The sequence below is a fragment of the Bombina bombina genome, unplaced genomic scaffold, assembly GCF_027579735.1.
Source record: "Bombina bombina isolate aBomBom1 unplaced genomic scaffold, aBomBom1.pri scaffold_2616, whole genome shotgun sequence".
NCBI lineage: Eukaryota > Metazoa > Chordata > Amphibia > Anura > Bombinatoridae > Bombina > Bombina bombina.
Genome location: NW_026510854.1, coordinates 1 through 18,734, shown reverse-complemented (window position 1 = coordinate 18,734; position 18,734 = coordinate 1). Strand labels below are relative to the sequence as shown.

The 18,734-nt window shown below is 39.7% G+C and overlaps 1 protein-coding gene across 2 annotated transcripts; it reads right to left on the bottom strand.

The window, feature by feature from the left end:
• Positions 1–6,834: 6,834 nt before the first annotated feature.
• On the bottom strand, positions 6,835–17,364 carry LOC128643491 (tetratricopeptide repeat protein 14; the record flags this gene model as incomplete). Of its 2 annotated transcripts, none has more annotated exon segments than XM_053696336.1 (5): positions 6,835–6,994; positions 8,265–8,382; positions 16,703–16,825; positions 17,084–17,203; positions 17,293–17,364. In XM_053696336.1, coding segments are annotated over 5 exon segments (556 nt in total), but the record flags the coding sequence as incomplete, so codon positions are not given.
• Positions 17,365–18,734: the final 1,370 nt, after the last annotated feature.

Below are 18,734 nucleotides of genomic sequence, written 5' to 3'. Positions count from 1 at the left end.
TAGGTATGAGTGTATTTCTACAGTGTGCATCTTGGTCCGCCTCAGTGCGGTTATGTTTTTTGATAATTAGGTACTTTTTCCTTCTAGCGTGCTTTCTTACTGAACTCCTACATATTCACAATGTGTTTGTTAGTTAACTCACATGCTGCTGTTGTTGTTCGTTGCCGCGGGAGTACCAAGATGGCGGCGGCACTGTGCGGAGCGGAGTTTTCACTGCGGTTGTTCAGGAGAGCCCGAACGCTCCCAATAGCCTCATTAATATCTTTGTGGTCTCTGAGTGTTTAGTCGCCTGTTTTTCGTGGTGAAGGGTGAATAGCACCTGTTTGAACCGAAGTTTGTCCTTCTATTGTACCGGAGCTGTGTGACTACGCAGCCATTTGCCTGCCCGGCCAAGCCCCGCCTCTGTAACCCTCTAATTTTTTATCCATTGGATCTGAAAAAGCACAGCTATCCTCCACCGGGATAGTGGTACGCTTAGCTAAAGTAGAAACTGCTCCCTCCACCTTAGGGACCGTTTGCCATAAGTCCCGTGTGGTGGCGTCTATTGGAAACATCTTTCTAAATATTGGAGGGGGTGAGAACGGCACACCGGGTCTATCCCACTCCTAGTAACAATTTCAGTTAGTCTCTTAGGTATAGGAAAAACGTCAGTACTCGCCGGTACCGCAAAGTATTTATCCAACCTACACAATTTTTCTGGTATTGCAACAGTGTTACAATCATTAAGAGCCGCTAAAACCTCCCCTAGTAATACACGGAGGTTCTCCAATTTAAATTTAAAATTTGAAATATCTGAATCCAATCTGTTTGGATCAGAACCATCACCCACAGAATGAAGCTCTCCGTCCTCATATTCTGCAAGCTGTGACGCAGTATCAGACATGGCCCTAGTATTATCAGCGCACTCTGTTCTCACCCCAGAGTGATCACGCTTGCCTCTTAGTTCTGGTAATTTAGCCAAAACTTCAGTCATAACAGTAGCCATATCTTGTAATGTTATCTGTAATGGCCGCCCAGATGTACTAGGCGCCATAATATCACGCACCTCCCGGGCGGGAGATGCAGGTACTGACACGTGAGGCGAGTTAGTCGGCATAACTCTCCCCTCGCTGTTTGGTGAAATTTGTTCAATTTGTACAGATTGGCTTTTATTTAAAGTAGCATCAATACAGTTAGTACATAAATTTCTATTGGGCTCCACCTTGGCATTGGAACAAATGACACAGATATCTTCCTCTGAATCAGACATGTTTAACACACTAGCAATAAACTTGCAACTTGGTTACAATCTTATTTAACAAAAACGTACTGTGCCTCAAAGAAGCACTAAACGATTAAATGACAGTTGAAATAATGAACTGAAAAACAGTTATAGCATCAATCCTTAAAAACAACACAACTTTTAGCAAAGGTTTGTTCCCATTAGTAAAGTAACAATAATTAAATTTGAAACATAAAAATTACAGAGCAACGTTTTTAATCACAGTCAATATATAAGTCTCACAGCTCTGCTGAGAGAATCTACCTCCCTCCAAAGAAGTTTGAAGACCCCTGAGATCTGTTAGAGATGAACCGGATCATGCAGGAAATACAAGAGTAACTGACTGGAATTTTTTGATGCGTAGCAAAGAGCGCCAAAAACGGCCCCTCCCCCTCACACACAGCAGTGAGAGAGAAACGAAACTGTCACAATTAAAACAAGCAACTGCCAAGTGGAAAAATAATGCCCAAATATTTATTCACTCAGTACCTCAGAAAATGCAAACGATTCTACATTCCAGCAAAAACGTTTAACATAATAAATACCTATTAAAAGGTTTAATGTACTTTTAACAGAGTAATTCCGGTGAAATACCATCCCCAGAATACTGAAGTGTAGAGTATACATACATGTCATTATAACGGTATGGCAGGATTTTCTCATCAATTCCATTCAGAAAATAAAAACTGCTACATACCTCAATGCAGATTCATCTGCCCGCTGTCCCCTGATCTGAAGCTTTTACCTCCCTCAGATGGCCGAGAAACAGCAATATGATCTTAACTACTCCGGTTAAAATCATAGTAAAAACTCTGGTAGATTCTTCTTCAAACTCTGCCAGAGAGGCAATAACACGCTCCGGTGCTATTGTAAAATAACAAACTTTTGATTGAAGTTATAAAAACTAAGTATAATCACCATAGTCCTCTCACACATCCTATCTAGTTGCTGGGTGCAAGAGAATGACTGGGAGTGACGTAGAGGGGAGGAGCTATATGCAGCTCTGCTGGGTGAATCCTCTTGCATTTCCTGTTGGGGAGGAGTTATATCCCAGAAGTAATGATGACCCGTGGACTGATCACACATAACAGAAGAAAATAAGTTTATTATATATTTTTTTACAATCAACTTGTACCTTTTTTCTGTAGTGTAGCGGTTCCCACCCGCTCCCGCCCCGTGCACGCGCCCGCCCGCGCCCCCGGCGATACCGCAACCGATCCCGCCCCCCTCTCTCACTAAGAAGCCATCGATGGCCGCCCACCCACCTCCCACTTCAGCTCCCACCCACCAACGAATGCGGCCATCGATGTCCGGTGCAGAGAGGGCCACAGAGTGGCTCTCTCTGCACCGGAGGGGTAAAAAATGTTATTGCAGGATGCCTCAATATCGAGGCATCCTGCAATAACCGGAAATCAGCTGGAAGTGATCAGGATCGCTTCCAGCTGCTTTCCAAACCGAGGACGTGCAGGGTACGTCCTTGGTCGTTAAGTGACTTTTTTAAGAGGACGTACCCTGCACGTCCTCGGTCATTAAGGGGTTAAACTTTACATTGAGGCGGGGGGGGAACTTCCGGGCAGCGGCCATGTTCAGTCGCACTGCTGTTTGCTGCTGCAGCTTTTCCTTGAAAAACCCTGAAATTCACATATCAGCTCATTGATCCGTTTAATTTTTTACCTGAACTACCTTGTGATTTGAACTGTGCACCTACTGAACCCAGTTTTGTAAGGATAGCTGCGGGCATCGGCGCCCGGAGCCATTGTACCATCTTGGCCTACTCTATATCCCCCGGCGGGGCGCCTCTGGCCCTGTCGTTACGCTGCACTTAATGTGCTTTCTTATATAGCATTCAACTACATTGTGCTGACTTTGAGCTCTTCTATAGAAGATCAATATGGACATGGAGTGTACCACTAATATTTTAGAAGCTCTGCGCAACTTACTGTCGGCTCATCATGTTGCCCTAGAAAAAACCCTGGACTTAACATTTCACCCTTAAGGTCTACAAACATCCCAGCACCTAACTAGCGACGGTCCTGTTTTAGATGTGCATTTAAACGATGGCGCTTTGGGGCCCCAGCGCTATCTAACTACCTCGATCCGCCATGACAAGAAACAGGTACCTCCTTACACGAAACCTGTATCAGGAGACAACGCGTATGGGAAGACCGAGTGGGACTCTGTCAATAGCACAGCTTGGATGCGGATCAGCAGAGATGCCACAGCGGAGACCCGATCAGCCTTTCTACCTGCTAGGGAAAATACAAGCACAGTCCCAACTGAAAAAGCACCCAACGATCAAGAGGAGACACGACCACATAAAACATACCTCTCAGAGACTTGGCAGCTTACAAGGATCCCTAGATGCATAGACCTGCTGTTACTGTTCAAGCGGGAGGCTGGCTGAGAATGGAGACGCTGCCCTTGGCCTACCACATCTTCATGGCTTATACTCTTGACGACCCTGCAGCTGACTGAACATAAGGACTCTCTAAAGGAGACTCGCATAGGAGTTGGCTAGTTCTGTGACTGGCACCGGAGTCGGCTAGACTTAGAACTTATCATGAGTAAATAGACTTATACTGCAAACTATCTTTATTTACAGTTTGAGAATTCCGTTCTTATAACTCTATATGTTAATACTGTGTGATACAATCTAAATGTTTTAGCGGTCTTTTGACCCTGTTATTGCTTTTCCTCCTAGTTCATATAGGTGTTATTCTCTTTCTGATTGTATTTTTGTTAATGTAGGCATACAGTTCTGCTCGCAACGTTACAGAGACTTCCCCACAAATGCTTAATTGGCTATATCTCACTACTTGGGTCATAGCTTTATTTGCTCAGTGCAGTCACTTAGAAATGGCAGAGCAAGAGATTCTCTTATTGCTTAGCAGGCTGCACCCTGCCTGTAAGGTTAACAAATTTATGCCTTTATGCCACAGTATATAAATGCAGGTACCGTAGTGTAAGTCACTATCTATAGCCAAACGATTTTCAAGGTGGGCGTTATCCAAATACTTCTTACGCTGTTATTAACTCACTGCGCAGTGATGTGCTGTCTGCGGCCGAGGTAGGACATTATGCGCATAGCTCTATAAATAACCCTTAAGTGATGAACTCTCCTATTTTTATCTCGCTTTTTAACAGATTTGAAGTTGCGCATTCAGATAGTGTCTAAAAATCCCTGAGATTACATTACAATTTCTCTGCTGGGACTAATTTGTTTCATTACCATATTGATAATGAGGGATACTTCCCTTGCAGGCTCTAAGGTAAACGCTACAAATTAGTGTTGAGCAATGTATGTGACACTTATTCTTTGACTCTGGTTCACAAAATGTCCTGTGACTATTTATTTTTCCAGGTTGGTCAGCGTAGGCAATTTCAATTTCTATTAAGGTATATACTACTAGCATGTAATTTCAAAAAGCCTAAATTTCAAGCCCATATATATATATATTTATATCTCACTTTCAGTTTTTTTTTTTTATATACCTCATAAAACAGGAAAAATGAAGTTCCTCATTTGGGACCCAAAAGTGGCCCCCTATAGTCCATGGTAGTCTTCTATAGCTCGGTTTTTGTTCCTTATTTTGTGAGGTCCAAAAGTGGCCTCTTTTGTTATACAGAAGGCTATTAAGTTTAACAGGCATATATGATGTTTAATATTATCCCTAATCAATACGCTATAATGTTGATGTGGTTATGTAACATTGATTTCTTTTTTTCTTGTATTGATTGAACTTAAAAACACTGCTTGTATGCCGTGAATTTAACTTCAATAAAAATTAAATTAAAAAATTAAAAAAAATAAAAACTTTACATTGAGGCTTCTTTTTTTAAAATACTTACCCTTTTTTTTTTTTACCTTGAGTTGCCTCACGAGCAGGACACCAAAGGGGGCACGTAATGATTGGAGGAAGCCGGATTCATCATCACTGTGCTTACTACAGCAGGAGCTGCGGGCGGAGGATCTGCTTTCCATTAAGAAAAGGTAAGTATTTTAAAAAAGAAGCTTCAATGTAAAGTTTAATGAACGAAAGTGCCCCTGTTTTTAAGAGTACTTTTAGATACCGGGCACTATTTCATTAAACTTTACAAGGAACGTAAATGCTCAACTTTAAAATTAAATGATGCCTCCTCAGATTCCTGATCTGAATTTGATAAGTCTTCTGAAGACAACTAACCATCAGAGGATGAGGAAGAGACATCAGAGTCAAAGACCTGAACCTGTTTGACAGAAGCCGATACAGTAGGTAAATTGGTTCTAGCAAAAGAACTAGAATACATTTACACCATCCTGACTTGAAAGTGGCCTAGCTGCCAAAACTTCAGAATGGTGGACTTTAAAAAAAATCCTTAAATCCTAAAGTAAAATCAGTAGCACATCCCTGAGCAGAATACACTGATAGAAGAAAAACTGAATTCACTGCAAATTTGAGTTGGAGGGAAGACTGTAGCCAATTTGCAAAACATACATTTCGTGATTGTAAAAACAAAGTCTGTAAATTTACCCTCTAAAGGATCTAACCCAGAAGGGACAGATCCAGTTTGCTTCCAAGACAAAAAGTACAGTTAATTTGCACAGCACAGAATAACACTGCAAATATCAGAAACTAGCACAGTTACAGTAGTACCCAGCAAATGCCCACTCCACTGTTGTTTACCCAGATGAAACCCCATCCAGTACTGTGCTAGACAGAGGATGTACTGAGAGTACATCTATGTAGTGTAACAGGAGAAGGCTGATGGACACGAGGCAGGCTTGTCACTACAACTCCCACAAGAGATTTATGTTGCACATCCAGAACTCTCCTTTACCCATGACTTTCAATGTTCCCCTTATGAGAGGATTAAAGGATCAGAGATCCCTTAAAGGGACAGTATACACTCATTTTCATATAACTGCATGTAATAGACACTACTATGAAGAATAAGATGCACAGATACTGATATAAAAATCCAGTATAAAACTGTTTAAAAACTTACTTAGAAGCTGTCAGTTTGGCTCTGTTGAAAAGGTCGCTGGAAAGCCCACTGCAAGTGGCAAATAAGACACTCCCCCCCCTCCCCCTTCTTTTGCATATGAAAAGACCCTTTACACAAACAGGAGCAAGCTGGAGAAGGTAGCTGACGGTAATTCACATAAAACTTTGGGGCTTGGTTAAGAGTCTGAAAATCAGAGCAATGTTATTTAAAAATAAGCAAAACTATACATTTATTTTTTAAAAAAATATATTTATGGGCTATATAAATAGATCTACAAAACTTTTATGCAAAGAAAAAATGTGTATAATGTCACTTTAATTTGAATAAAATCCTGAGCACCTTCACCCACTTCTGTGAGAGGCAAAGAAAGACTGGGATGTAAAGGAAGTGGTAGGGATAATAAAGCTTTTGATGTAGGGTGCGTCTTGCCTCCTCCTGGTGGCCAGGTGATGAATTCCCAGCAGTAATAAAGTGTGGAATCTCACCACCTTAAAAAACAATGTTTTACCCTTTGAGACAGGGATCATCTCAAAGGTGAATAGGTATCTGAGAATCATGGATAGAAAAAACAAAAACAAAACAAAGTACACACACAAACAGCGATATAAAAAATAAAAAAAAGTGTTAGAAAAAATACCTTTTTTCTTCTTTAAGCAGTTTACGCAATTTTTCTGCACTTGTTTCTATTTTCTTTTCTTTAGCCTGTACTTCTCTTTCTTCTTGTTTCTCCCTTTTTTCCAAAGATTTCTTTTTTGACCCATTCACCAGAAAAAACAGTTATCATGAGGTAACATTTCCAGGAGCATTATTCAAAAATAAATCAATCAACACGAACACACACAAGGAATATGAATTTTATCATTACATATAATTAAAAGTAACATTTATACCACATAATTTTAGTTTATGAAATTTACATGCAAAAAGATAACATTAAAGCAAAATAAACAATTCCACAAGTACAGTATGCAGCAATCCATTGCAAAGCATTTGGTGACCCCAAAATAAGCAAAAACCACACAAGAAGATAAAAAATACCAGTTAAACGTTAGGTTACAGAGTATGCATTGATAGTTTGTTTATTCAATAAAGTATTTCATACAAACCAGTTTTAGGAACACCCAGGTGATAAAGCAGAAATTGCAGTCCAATGTCAAGTCATGAAGAGCAATAATGGATATTCATAGCCACAGCATCAACAGTTCAAGGCAAGAAGAGATAGATGCACAAAAGAAAAACCATCATCAGTATTCCATAAAAAGAGAGGCAAATATTAAAAAATATTCAATTGCTTGTATGTTTTGTTGTAGGACTCATATTAAAGTATTTACTAATGCTGACAAACAAATCAAACACTTTGGAATTTGGCAGAGCTATACCAATTAATAAAATGTGAAATGTATACAAAAATATTTTATTAAAGAGAAAAGTAACCTAACCTTAAAGAGGCTGGATTTTTTTGTTATCATTTTCAATAATTTATTTTGTTAACTAAATGAAAAGATAAAACATATAAAGACATTTATTAATGAACACTATTAGTTTTATTAACCAGGTAAACATTGTTTCAAAGGTCAACATCTCTGAAGTGGATTGTGTGCTGGGAAAAACACACAAGATAAAGCACATTCAAACATGGCCGATTAACCATTTGATAAACTTGGGGACAACAAATATGCGAAAATGAAACATCTAGACATCTGATTTATTAAGAATTTAAAAACAAACAAAAAAAGAATCAACCAAGCATTCAGAAAGGAGGGGAAGTTTCCAAACACCCTTTTATGCCTAACTTCAGCAATTATTTAGTAAAATGTTTTTTCCTTTTATTTATTCCCAAAATGGACTATTTGAAGCAGGGAAAAATCCTAAAATCCCAACAGGTCTCTTGGCTTGAACATAGTTTTGTACAAGTGTCCATTTAACTTTTAATACTTTAAAACAGCTGTAATAAAAGCCAAACTAAAGTAAACAAACATTACTATTTTTAGTCAAAATAGAAAAAATAAAGAATCACCTGCATGTGCTGGCGCACTTTAACCAAGGCCTCTTCAGCTTCTGTAAAGGTGTTGTCTATACTAAGCGCTTTGGTGTAATAACTCTCTGCATTCAAGAATTTATCCTCTTCCTCTAGTCTGAAATGAAAACACACCATGTTAAACTTCACAAAAAATGCCTCTAAAAAAGGGACATGAAAAACAAAATGGTATTCGTTGTTGAAGAGATACCTAGGTAGTTAGCATGCACATTAGGGGGTTTCATTTTTCCAAAGATGTGATTTTCATATGACTTTGCATACGCCCCGAGTCTCAGTGATGTAAAAGATATATATGCCAAATTTCAAGAAGATTGGATAATAGTTAGGGGTTGCACACATTGATCACTTATCACCAACTAGTGAAATTTCTAACATTAAAGTGCTTTACACTAATGTTCTTCTCATGTATTTCTTTCATCTTTTGCATGTAATTTAACTTTAAAATGGGAACCAAAAGAGGAATTTGGCTGCTAGAAAAGGTGCCTAGTGGAGAGTTTTTAGGAGCTCGGCTCCCTTCAAAGGAACAAGTACTTTTAGTTTTTATTTACCATCACAAGGAAATGAAAGAAGCACTTTTAGTACTGGTAAATCTACCAGTACTAAACTACAGGAAGTGTGGAGGAAAGCAAATATCCCTGTTAAGACGGAGGAGACTATCCGTGCTGGTATACAGAAGCTGTACAAAGAATACCAAAATCTGGGTAAAGAGAAATCGAGAAACACGGATAAAGCAAATGTGAAACGGCAGATTTGGAAAGGTGATCTCGTCGAGTTATTTGACATTTCCCGGCAAAATGGGATGGACATGAACAGCGTATCACAAGAAGATAACGAATTTCTTAGGTCACAAAGAGAAGATCGTATGAGTTCGTCAATGAGTGGAGTATACAAGGATTTCGCCTTGAAAATAAGAACTAAGTGTACAAAAGAAGGTGGATGGCAAAGGCAATATATGCACTTAAAATTGTCCTCTTCACTAAACAGTTGAATATTCCTCAACGACAATTGGAAGGAATGAAACGGGTTTCACATTTTGTCAGCCTCATATGTTTGCTTTCAGCATGAGGCAATTGTAAGTCGATGGGCTCCAAAGAATTATTTGGATATGCTACAGCTTCTGAGCACTTACCCAGATACAGACGTCAAAAAATGTGCTCTCACAGTTGCTAAGAGACACCTTTGGTATCTGTCAGAAACAAACGTAGGATTGGCTTTTTTGGACGACCGTATTACTCAGGCTGTTAAGGAAAATATGACTAAAAATTTAGAAACCAAACCTGCAAAGAAAAAGGAAGTGAAACGAGTAGAGGGTAAAAACATGATTTTTGAAGAAAAAGACCTGAGCCATCAATGCAGAATACTGCATTGATTCTCTAAGAAACCATGTGAACGCTCTTAAGGTTGTCAATGATACCCCATAAAGAGGAACTGCTCTGATAAAAAAAAGTGTAACGAATCGGTCAGGGATGAACAACAAAAACAATTCTTGTTGAGGGTAGTCGAGCATCAGAGAAAAGTCGTCACCAAGCGAACAAAACAAGGGATTGCATCGTTCAAAGTTGATTAATATAACACATGTTTTGCCTATCATATTACCTATTAATCTTAGTGTATAGTTTTAATAGTATTTTAAGTTTGTGATTTCTAGTTTTCCCAATAAAAGTAATTAACATTGAAAAATCGTATTTTTTGCCTACTTTTACAAAACAGATCAAAGTGTGCAACCTCTAAATATTATCCAATCTTTAGCAAAAATGTAGCATATATATCTTTTACATCACTGAGACTCGGGGCATAAGCAAAGTCTGCAAAAATTTTAGTTTATTTTTTGCCTTAGAAAATAAAACACCCTAATGCACATGTCTGGAGCACTACATTGAAGGAAACACTGCTGCCATCTAGTGCTCTTGCAAATGTAGAACATTCCTTCAAAACTGCAGCAGACACACACTCCTGAGATTACCTCCCTGCTTTTCTACAAAAGGATACCAAAATAATGAAGAACATATGATGATACAAGTAGAATGGAAAATATAATTTATGCTTACCTGATAAATTCATTTCTCCTGTAGTGTAGTCAGTCCACGGGTCATCCATTACTTATGGGATTATATCTCCTCCCTAACAGGAAGTGCAAGAGGATCACCCAAGCAGAGCTGCTATATAGCTCCTCCCCTCTACGTCATATCCAGTCATTCGACCGAAACCATACGAGAAAGGAGAAACTATAGGGTGCAGTGGTGACTGGAGTTTAATTAAAATTTAGACCTGCCGTAAAAACAGGGCGGGCCGTGGACTGACTACACTACAGGAGAAATGAATTTATCAGGTAAGCATAAATTATATTTTCTCCTGTTAAGTGTAGTCAGTCCACGGGTCATCCATTACTTATGGGATACCAGGCAGGATCTTTACACGGAAGGAACCACTGCCTGTAGAACCTCTCTCCCAAAAACAGCCTCCGAAGAAGCAAAAGTGTCAAATTTGTAAAATTTTGAAAAAGTGTGAAGTGAAGACCAAGTTGCAGCCTTGCAAATCTGTTCAACAGAGGCCTCATTCTTAAAGGCCCAAGGGGAAGCCACAGCTCTAGTAGAATGAGCTGTAATCCTTTCAGGAGGCTGCTGTCCAGCAGTCTCATAGGCTAAACGTATTATGCTACGAAGCCAAAAAGAGAGAGAGGTAGCCGAAGCTTTTTGACCTCTCCTCTGTCCAGAATAAACGACAAACAGGGAAGAAGTTTGACGAAAATCTTTAGTTGCCTGCAAATAAAATTTCAGGGCACGGACGACGTCCAGATTGTGCAAAAGTCGTTCCTTCTTTGAAGAAGGGTTAGGGCACAATGATGGAACAACAATCTCTTGATTGATATTCTTGTTAGTGACTACCTTAGGTAAGAACCCAGGTTTAGTACGCAGAACTACCTTGTCTGAATGAAAAATCAGATAAGGAGAATCACAATGTAAGGCCGATAACTCAGAGACTCTTCGAGCCGAGGAAATAGCCATTAAAAACAGAACTTTCCAAGATAACAGCTTGATATCGATGGAATGAAGGGGTTCAAACGGAACACCTTGCAGAACGTTAAGAACTAAGTTAAAGCTCCACGGCGGAGCAACAGTCTTAAACACAGGCTTAATCCTAGCCAAAGCCTGACAAAAAGCCTGAACGTCTAGAACTTCTGCCAGACGTTTGTGTAAAAGGATAGACAGAGCTGAAATCTGTCCCTTTAACGAACTAGCAGATAAACCCTTTTCTAAACCCTTCTGTAGAAAAGACACTATCCTAGGAATCCTAACCTTACTCCATGAGTAACTCTTGGATTCGCACCAATATAAGTATTTACGCCATATTTTATGGTAAATTTTCCTGGTAACAGGTTTCCTAGCCTGTAATAAGGTATCAATCACTGACTCCGAGAATCCACGCTTTGATAGAATCAAGCGTTCAATCTCCATGCAGTCAGCCTCAGAGAAATTAGATTTGGATGTTTGAAAGGACCCTGAATCAGAAGGTCCTGTCTCAGAGGCAGAGACCATGGTGGACAGGACAACATGTCCACTAGATCTGCATACCAGGTCCTGCGTGGCCACGCAGGCGCTATTAGAATCACCGATGCTCTCTCCTGTTTGATCCTGGCAATCAATCGAGGAAGCATCGGGAAAGGTGGAAACACATAAGCCATGTTGAAGACCCAAGGTGCTGTCAGAGCATCTATCAGCACCGCTCCCGGGTCCCTGGACCTGGATCCGTAACAAGGAAGCTTGGCATTCTGGCGAGACGCCATGAGATCCAGATCTGGTTTGCCCCAATGATGAAGCAGTTGGGCAAACACCTCCGGATGAAGTTAACTGCTAACTGAGGCCAAGCCAGAAGAGCATTGAAAATTGCTCTTAATTCCAGAATGTTTATTGGAAGGAGTCTCTCCTCCTGAGTCCATGATCCCTGAGCCTTCAGGGAATTCCAGACTACGCCCCAACCTAGAAGGCTGGCGTCTGTTGTTACAATCTTCCAATCTGGCCTGCGGAAGGGCATCCCCTTGGACAGATGTGGCCGAGAAGCCACCATAGAAGAGAATCTCTGGTCTCTAGATCCAGATTTAGCAGAGGGGACAAATCTGAGTAATCCCCATTCCACTGACTTAGCATGCACAATTGCAGCGGTCTGAGATGCAGGCGCGCAAATGGTACTATGTCCATTGCCGCTACCATTAAGCCGATTACCTCCATGCACTGAGCCACTGACGGGTGTTGAATGGAATGAAGGACACGGCAAGCATTTAGAAGTTTTGATAACCTGTCCTCCGTCAGGTAAATTTTCATTTCTACAGAATCTATAAGAGTCCCTAGAAAGGGAACTCTTGTGAGTGGCAATAGAGAACTCTTTTCTACGTTCACCTTCCACCCATGCGACCTTAGAAATGCCAGAACTAACTCTGTATGAGACTTGGCAGTTTGGAAACTTGACGCTTGTATCAGAATGTCGTCTAGGTACGGAGCTACCGCTATGCCTCGCGGTCTTAGTACCGCCAGAAGAGAGCCCAGAACCTTTGTAAAGATTCTTGGAGCCGTAGCTAACCCGAAGGGAAGAGCTACAAACTGGTAATGCCTGTTTAGGAAGGCAAATCTTAGATACCGGTAATGATCCTTGTGAATCGGTATGTGAAGGTAGGCATCCTTTAAATCCACTGTGGTCATGTACTGACCATCTTGGATCAAGGGTAAGATGGTTCGAATATTTTCCATTTTGAACGATGGAACTCTTAGGAATTTGTTTAGGATCTTTAAGTCCAAGATTGGTCTGAAGGTTCCCTCTTTTTTGGGAACCACAAACAGATTTGAATAGAATCCTTTCCCGTGTTCCGACCACGGAACTGGGTGGATCACTCCCATTAGTAAGAGGTCTTGTACACAGCGTAGAAACGCCTCTTTCTTTATCTGGTTTGCTGATAACCTTGAAAGATGAAATCTCCCTTGTGGAGGAGAAGCTTTGAAGTCCAGAAGATATCCCTGAGATATGATTTCCAACGCCCAGGGATCCTGGACATCTCTTGCCAAAGCCTGGGCAAAGAGAGAAAGTCTGCCCCCCACTATATCCGTTTCCGGATCGGGGGACCTCACTTCATGCTGTCTTAGGGGCAGCAGCAGGTTTTCTGGCCTGCTTGCCCTTGTTCCAGGATTGGTTAGGTTTCCAGCCCTGTCTGTAGCGAGCAACAGTTCCTTCCTGTCTTGGAGCGGAGGAAGTTGATGCTGCTCCTGCCTTGAAATTACGAAAGGCACGAAAATTAGACTGTTTAGCCTTTGGTTTGGCCCTGTCTTGAGGCAGGGCATGGCCCTTACCTCCAGTAATGTCAGCGATAATTTCTTTCAAGCCGGGCCCGAATAATGTCTGCCCTTTGAAAGGAATATTAAGCAATTTAGATTTAGAAGTCACATCAGCTGACCAGGATTTAAGCCACAGCGCTCTGCGCGCTTGAATGGCGAATCCGGAGTTCTTAGCCGTAAGTTTGGTTAAGTGTACTACGGCATCAGAAATAAATGAATTAGCTAGCTTAAGGGCTTTAAGCTTGTTCATAATCTCATCCAATGGAGCTGTGCTAAGGGTCTCTTCCAGAGACTCAAACCAGAATGCCGCCGCAGCAGTGACAGGCGCGATGCATGCAAGGGGTTGTAATATAAAACCTTGCTGAACAAACATTTTCTTAAGGTAACCCTCTAACTTTTTATCCATTGGATCTGAAAAAGCACAGCTATCCTCCACCGGGATAGTGGTGCACTTAGCCAGAGTAGAAACAGCTCCCTCCACCTTAGGGACCGTCTGCCATAGGTCCTGTGTGGTGGCGTCTATTGGAAACATTTTTCTAAATATAGGAGGGGGTGACACCGGGTCTATCCCACTCCTTGTTAACAATTTCTGTAAGCCTTTTAGGTATAGGAAAAACATCATTACACGCCGATACCGCAAAATATTTATCCAGCCTACATACTTTTTCTGGAATTGCAACCGTGTTACAATCATTCAGAGCCGCTAATACCTCCCCTAGTAATACACGGAGGTTCTCAAGCTTAAATTTAAAATTTGAAATCTCTGAATCCAGTTTACTTGGATCAGATCCGTCACCCACAGAATGAAGCTCTCCGTCCTCATGTTCTGCAAATTGTGACGCAGTATCAGACATGGCTCTACTATTATCAGCGCACTCTGTTCTTACCCCAGAGTGATGGCGTTTACCTCTTAATTCTGGCAATTTAGATAATACTTCAGTCATAACATTAGCCATGTCTTGCAAAGTGATTTGTATGGGCCGCCCTGATGTACTTGGCGCCACAATATCACGCACCTCCTGAGCGTGAGGCGAAGGTACTGACACGTGAGGAGAGTTAGTCGGCATAACTTCCCCCTCGCTGTCTGGTGATATTTTTTTAACATATAAAGTTTGACTTTTATTCAAAGTAACATCTATACATTGAGTGCACAAATTTCTATTGGGCTCCACATTGGCCTTTAAACATAGTGAACAAACAGATTCATCTGTGTCAGACATGTTTAAACAGACTAGCAATAACACTAGCAAGCTTGGAAAAAACTTTTAAATAAATTTACAAGCTATATAAAAAAACGCTACTGCGCCTTTAAGAAACATAAAAATGTGACACAGTTGAATTAACAATGAAACAAATATGTTAAAACAACCAAATTTTAACAGAAAATGTATAAAGTTAGCAGAGGATTGCACCCACCAGCAAAAGGATGATTAACCCCTTAATACCCAAAACGGATAACAGTTGAAATAATAAACATTTTTATCACAGTCAAACACACTGTCACAGGTCTGCTGTGACTGATTACCTCCCTCAAAACTAGTTTTGGAGACCCCTGGGCTCTGTAGAGACGTCCTGGATCATGGAGGAAGAAATAGGAAGACTGACTAAATTTTTACTGCGCAATAAAGCGCTAAAATAGGCCCCTCCCACTCATATTACAACAGTGGGGAAGCTCAGTAAACTGTTTTTATGCAGAAAAAAAACGACAGCCATGTGGTAAAAATCATGCCCATAAAGTTTTATCACCAAGTACCTCAGAAAAAACGATTAACATGCCAGTAAAACGTTTTAAAATTGAAAATTATGAAGTGTTATTAATAAGCCTGCTGCTAGTCGCTTTCACTGCAGCGCAGGCTCAAATATTACTTTAATATTGACAGTATTTTCTTAGTGAAATTCCATTCCCCAGAAATACCTCAGAGTATCATACATACATATCAGCCTGATACCAGTCGCTACTACTGCATTTAAGGCTGCACTTACATTACATCGGTATTAGCAGTATTTTCTCAGTCAATTCCATTCCTTAGAAAATAATTTACTGCACATACCTCCTTGCAGGTGGGCCCTGCATGCTATCCCCTGTTCTGAAGTTACCTCACTCCTCAGAATGGCCGAGAAAAGCAAGTGGATCTTAGTTACGACCGCTAAGATCATAGAAAACTCAGGCAGATTCTTCTTCTAATGCTGCCTGAGAACAAACAACACACTCCGGTGCCGTTTAAAATAACAAACTTTTGATTGAAGAAATAAAAACTAAGTTTAACACACCACAGTCCTCTCACACGTCCTATCTTTAGTTAGGTGCAAGAGAATGACTGGATATGACGTAGAGGGGAGGAGCTATATAGCAGCTCTGCTTGGGTGATCCTCTTGCACTTCCTGTTAGGGAGGAGATATAATCCCATAAGTAATGGATGACCCGTGGACTGACTACACTTAACAGGAGAAAGTTGTTTAAAAATTGTATGCCCTATGCGAATCATGAAAGGAAAAAGTGTTTCATGTCCCTTTAAATTGTATTTCTGTGGGAGGGGCAAGTGGAGCAAACATGCAAAATGAAGTTAAAGCACTAATGTATTTTGAAAGAAACCTCATTAATACTGAACTAAACGTTAGAGTCAGTTTCTATGATTATTCAAATAGAGTTTCGCTGAAATACCAACATTTTCCTAATAAACTTAAGAGCAGATTTTGAAGAAGCATAATACTGGTGTTTCCTGTTTAGAATTTGTAGGTATTGACACTATGCTAGTACCTCAGCGTGTCATTAGTACATTTAACCTTTACTTTGCAAGTAACCCTTCGATTGGCAGTCACTTTATGTTTAAACAGACGTTTGGCACAAAACAAGCAGCTAACCTGCATTATTATTGATGCTTCATAATAGTGCTCAATTCATACTATAAATCAAATATGTTTAAACTTTATTATAAGCTCTGATCTACAAGCAAACGCTGCATTGTGAAATGAATAGATAAACTGCCTTTTACCTCTTTCAATAGCCATGAAGTTAATTTGCAAATTAATAAAGAGACTCCTGCCATGTACAGAAATAATAGTGTCCAAACTAAACTTTTAGTTTAGAATACTTACTGGCCACCTCTTTCCACTAATGTTTGGCAAAGGTACTTTTTTGCATTTCTATGTGTTGGGCAGTTTTCTAGGGAAACTTCAAAATCGTCTATTGCTTTGTTCAAACTTCCTTTTGTAGCATATCTGGAAGAATAGCAAAGGGAACTATTATGTATCTGAAATTAAAAGTATGCTAATAGATCACATTGTAAAGTCTAATTAACAAGACAGTCTGCTCAAACATTAATATTCTGAGTATTAAAGAACAAGATGAAATTCAATTACATTTTTTTTTAATATACCATTTTTAGAAAAACTTATTTTAAACCCATAAGGAATGTCTTATTTTCAACAAAATGATTTAGCAATAAGAATGTTTGCAATGTAAAAGGACATACTCACAGTGCTCCTCTAGCTACCAAAGCCTCAACATTTTTGGCATCTATTTCCAAAGCTTTGTTATATTCATTCATTGCTTCTACGTGACGACCAGTTTTAAAATAATCCACTCCAATTTTTACACTATAAAAGTGACACGTTTTACAGATTAGCGGTAAAAGTCTTATTTTCCCAAGAGCATAAAATATAAAAAATTAAATAAAAATATTTACCACTTCAATGCCCAAGATGATGACTGTTTTTTCCTTAAACAAGAAGCATAGTCTTGGTCACGAAAATTTTTCCTTAAAAATAAATATAATATATAAAAACAGTAATAAAAATAAACACACACACACATATATACATATATACATACATATATATATATATATATATATATATATATATATATATATATATATATATATACACACACATATATATATATATATATATATATATATATATATATATATATATATATATATACACACACATATATATACACATACACACATATACACATACACATATATATATAACATAATTTATGCTTACCTGATAAATTCCTTTCTTCTGTTGTGTGATCAGTCCACGGGTCATCATTACTTCTGGGATATTATCTGCTCCCCTACAGGAAGTGCAAGAGGATTCACCCAGCAGAGTTGCTATATAGCTCCTCCCCTCTACGTCACCTCCAGTCATTCGACCAAGGACCAACGAGAAAGGAGAAGCCAAGGGTGTAGTGGTGACTGGAGTATAATTTAAAAAATATTTACCTGCCTTAAAAAACAGGGCGGGCCGTGGACTGATCACACAAAAGAAGAAAGGAATTTATCAGGTAAGCATAAATTATGTTTTCTTCTGTTATGTGTGATCAGTCCACGGGTCATCATTACTTCTGGGATACCAATACCAAAGCAAAAGTACACGGATGACGGGAGGGATAGGCAGGCTCATTATACAGAAGGAACCACTGCCTGAAGAACCTTTCTCCCAAAAATAGCCTCCGAAGAAGCAAAAGTGTCAAATTTGTAAAATTTGGAAAAAGTATGAAGCGAAGACCAAGTTGCAGCCTTGCAAATCTGTTCAACAGAGGCCTCATTCTTAAAGGCCCAAGTGGAAGCCACAGCTCTAGTAGAATGAGCTGTAATTCTTTCAGGAGGCTGCTGTCCAGCAGTCTCATAGGCTAAACGAATTATGCTACGAAGCCAGAAGGAGAGAGAGGTAGCCGAAGCCTTATGACCTCTCCTCTGACCAGAGTACACGACAAACAGGGAAGACGTTTGTCGAAAATCCTTAGTTGCCTGCAAGTAGAACTTGAGGGCACGAACTACATCCAGATTGTGTAGAAGACGTTCCTTCTTTGAAGAAGGATTTGGACACAAGGATGGAACAACAATCTCTTGATTGATATTCCTGTTAGTGACTACCTTAGGTAAGAACCCAGGTTTAGTACGCAGAACTACCTTGTCTGAGTGAAAAATCAGATAAGGAGAATCACAATGTAAGGCTGATAACTCAGAGACTCTTCGAGCCGAGGAAATAGCCATTAAAAACAGAACTTTCCAAGATAACAATTTTATATCAATGGAATGAAGGGGTTCAAACGGAACACCCTGTAAAATGTTAAGAACTAAGTTTAAACTCCATGGCGGAGCAACAGTTTTAA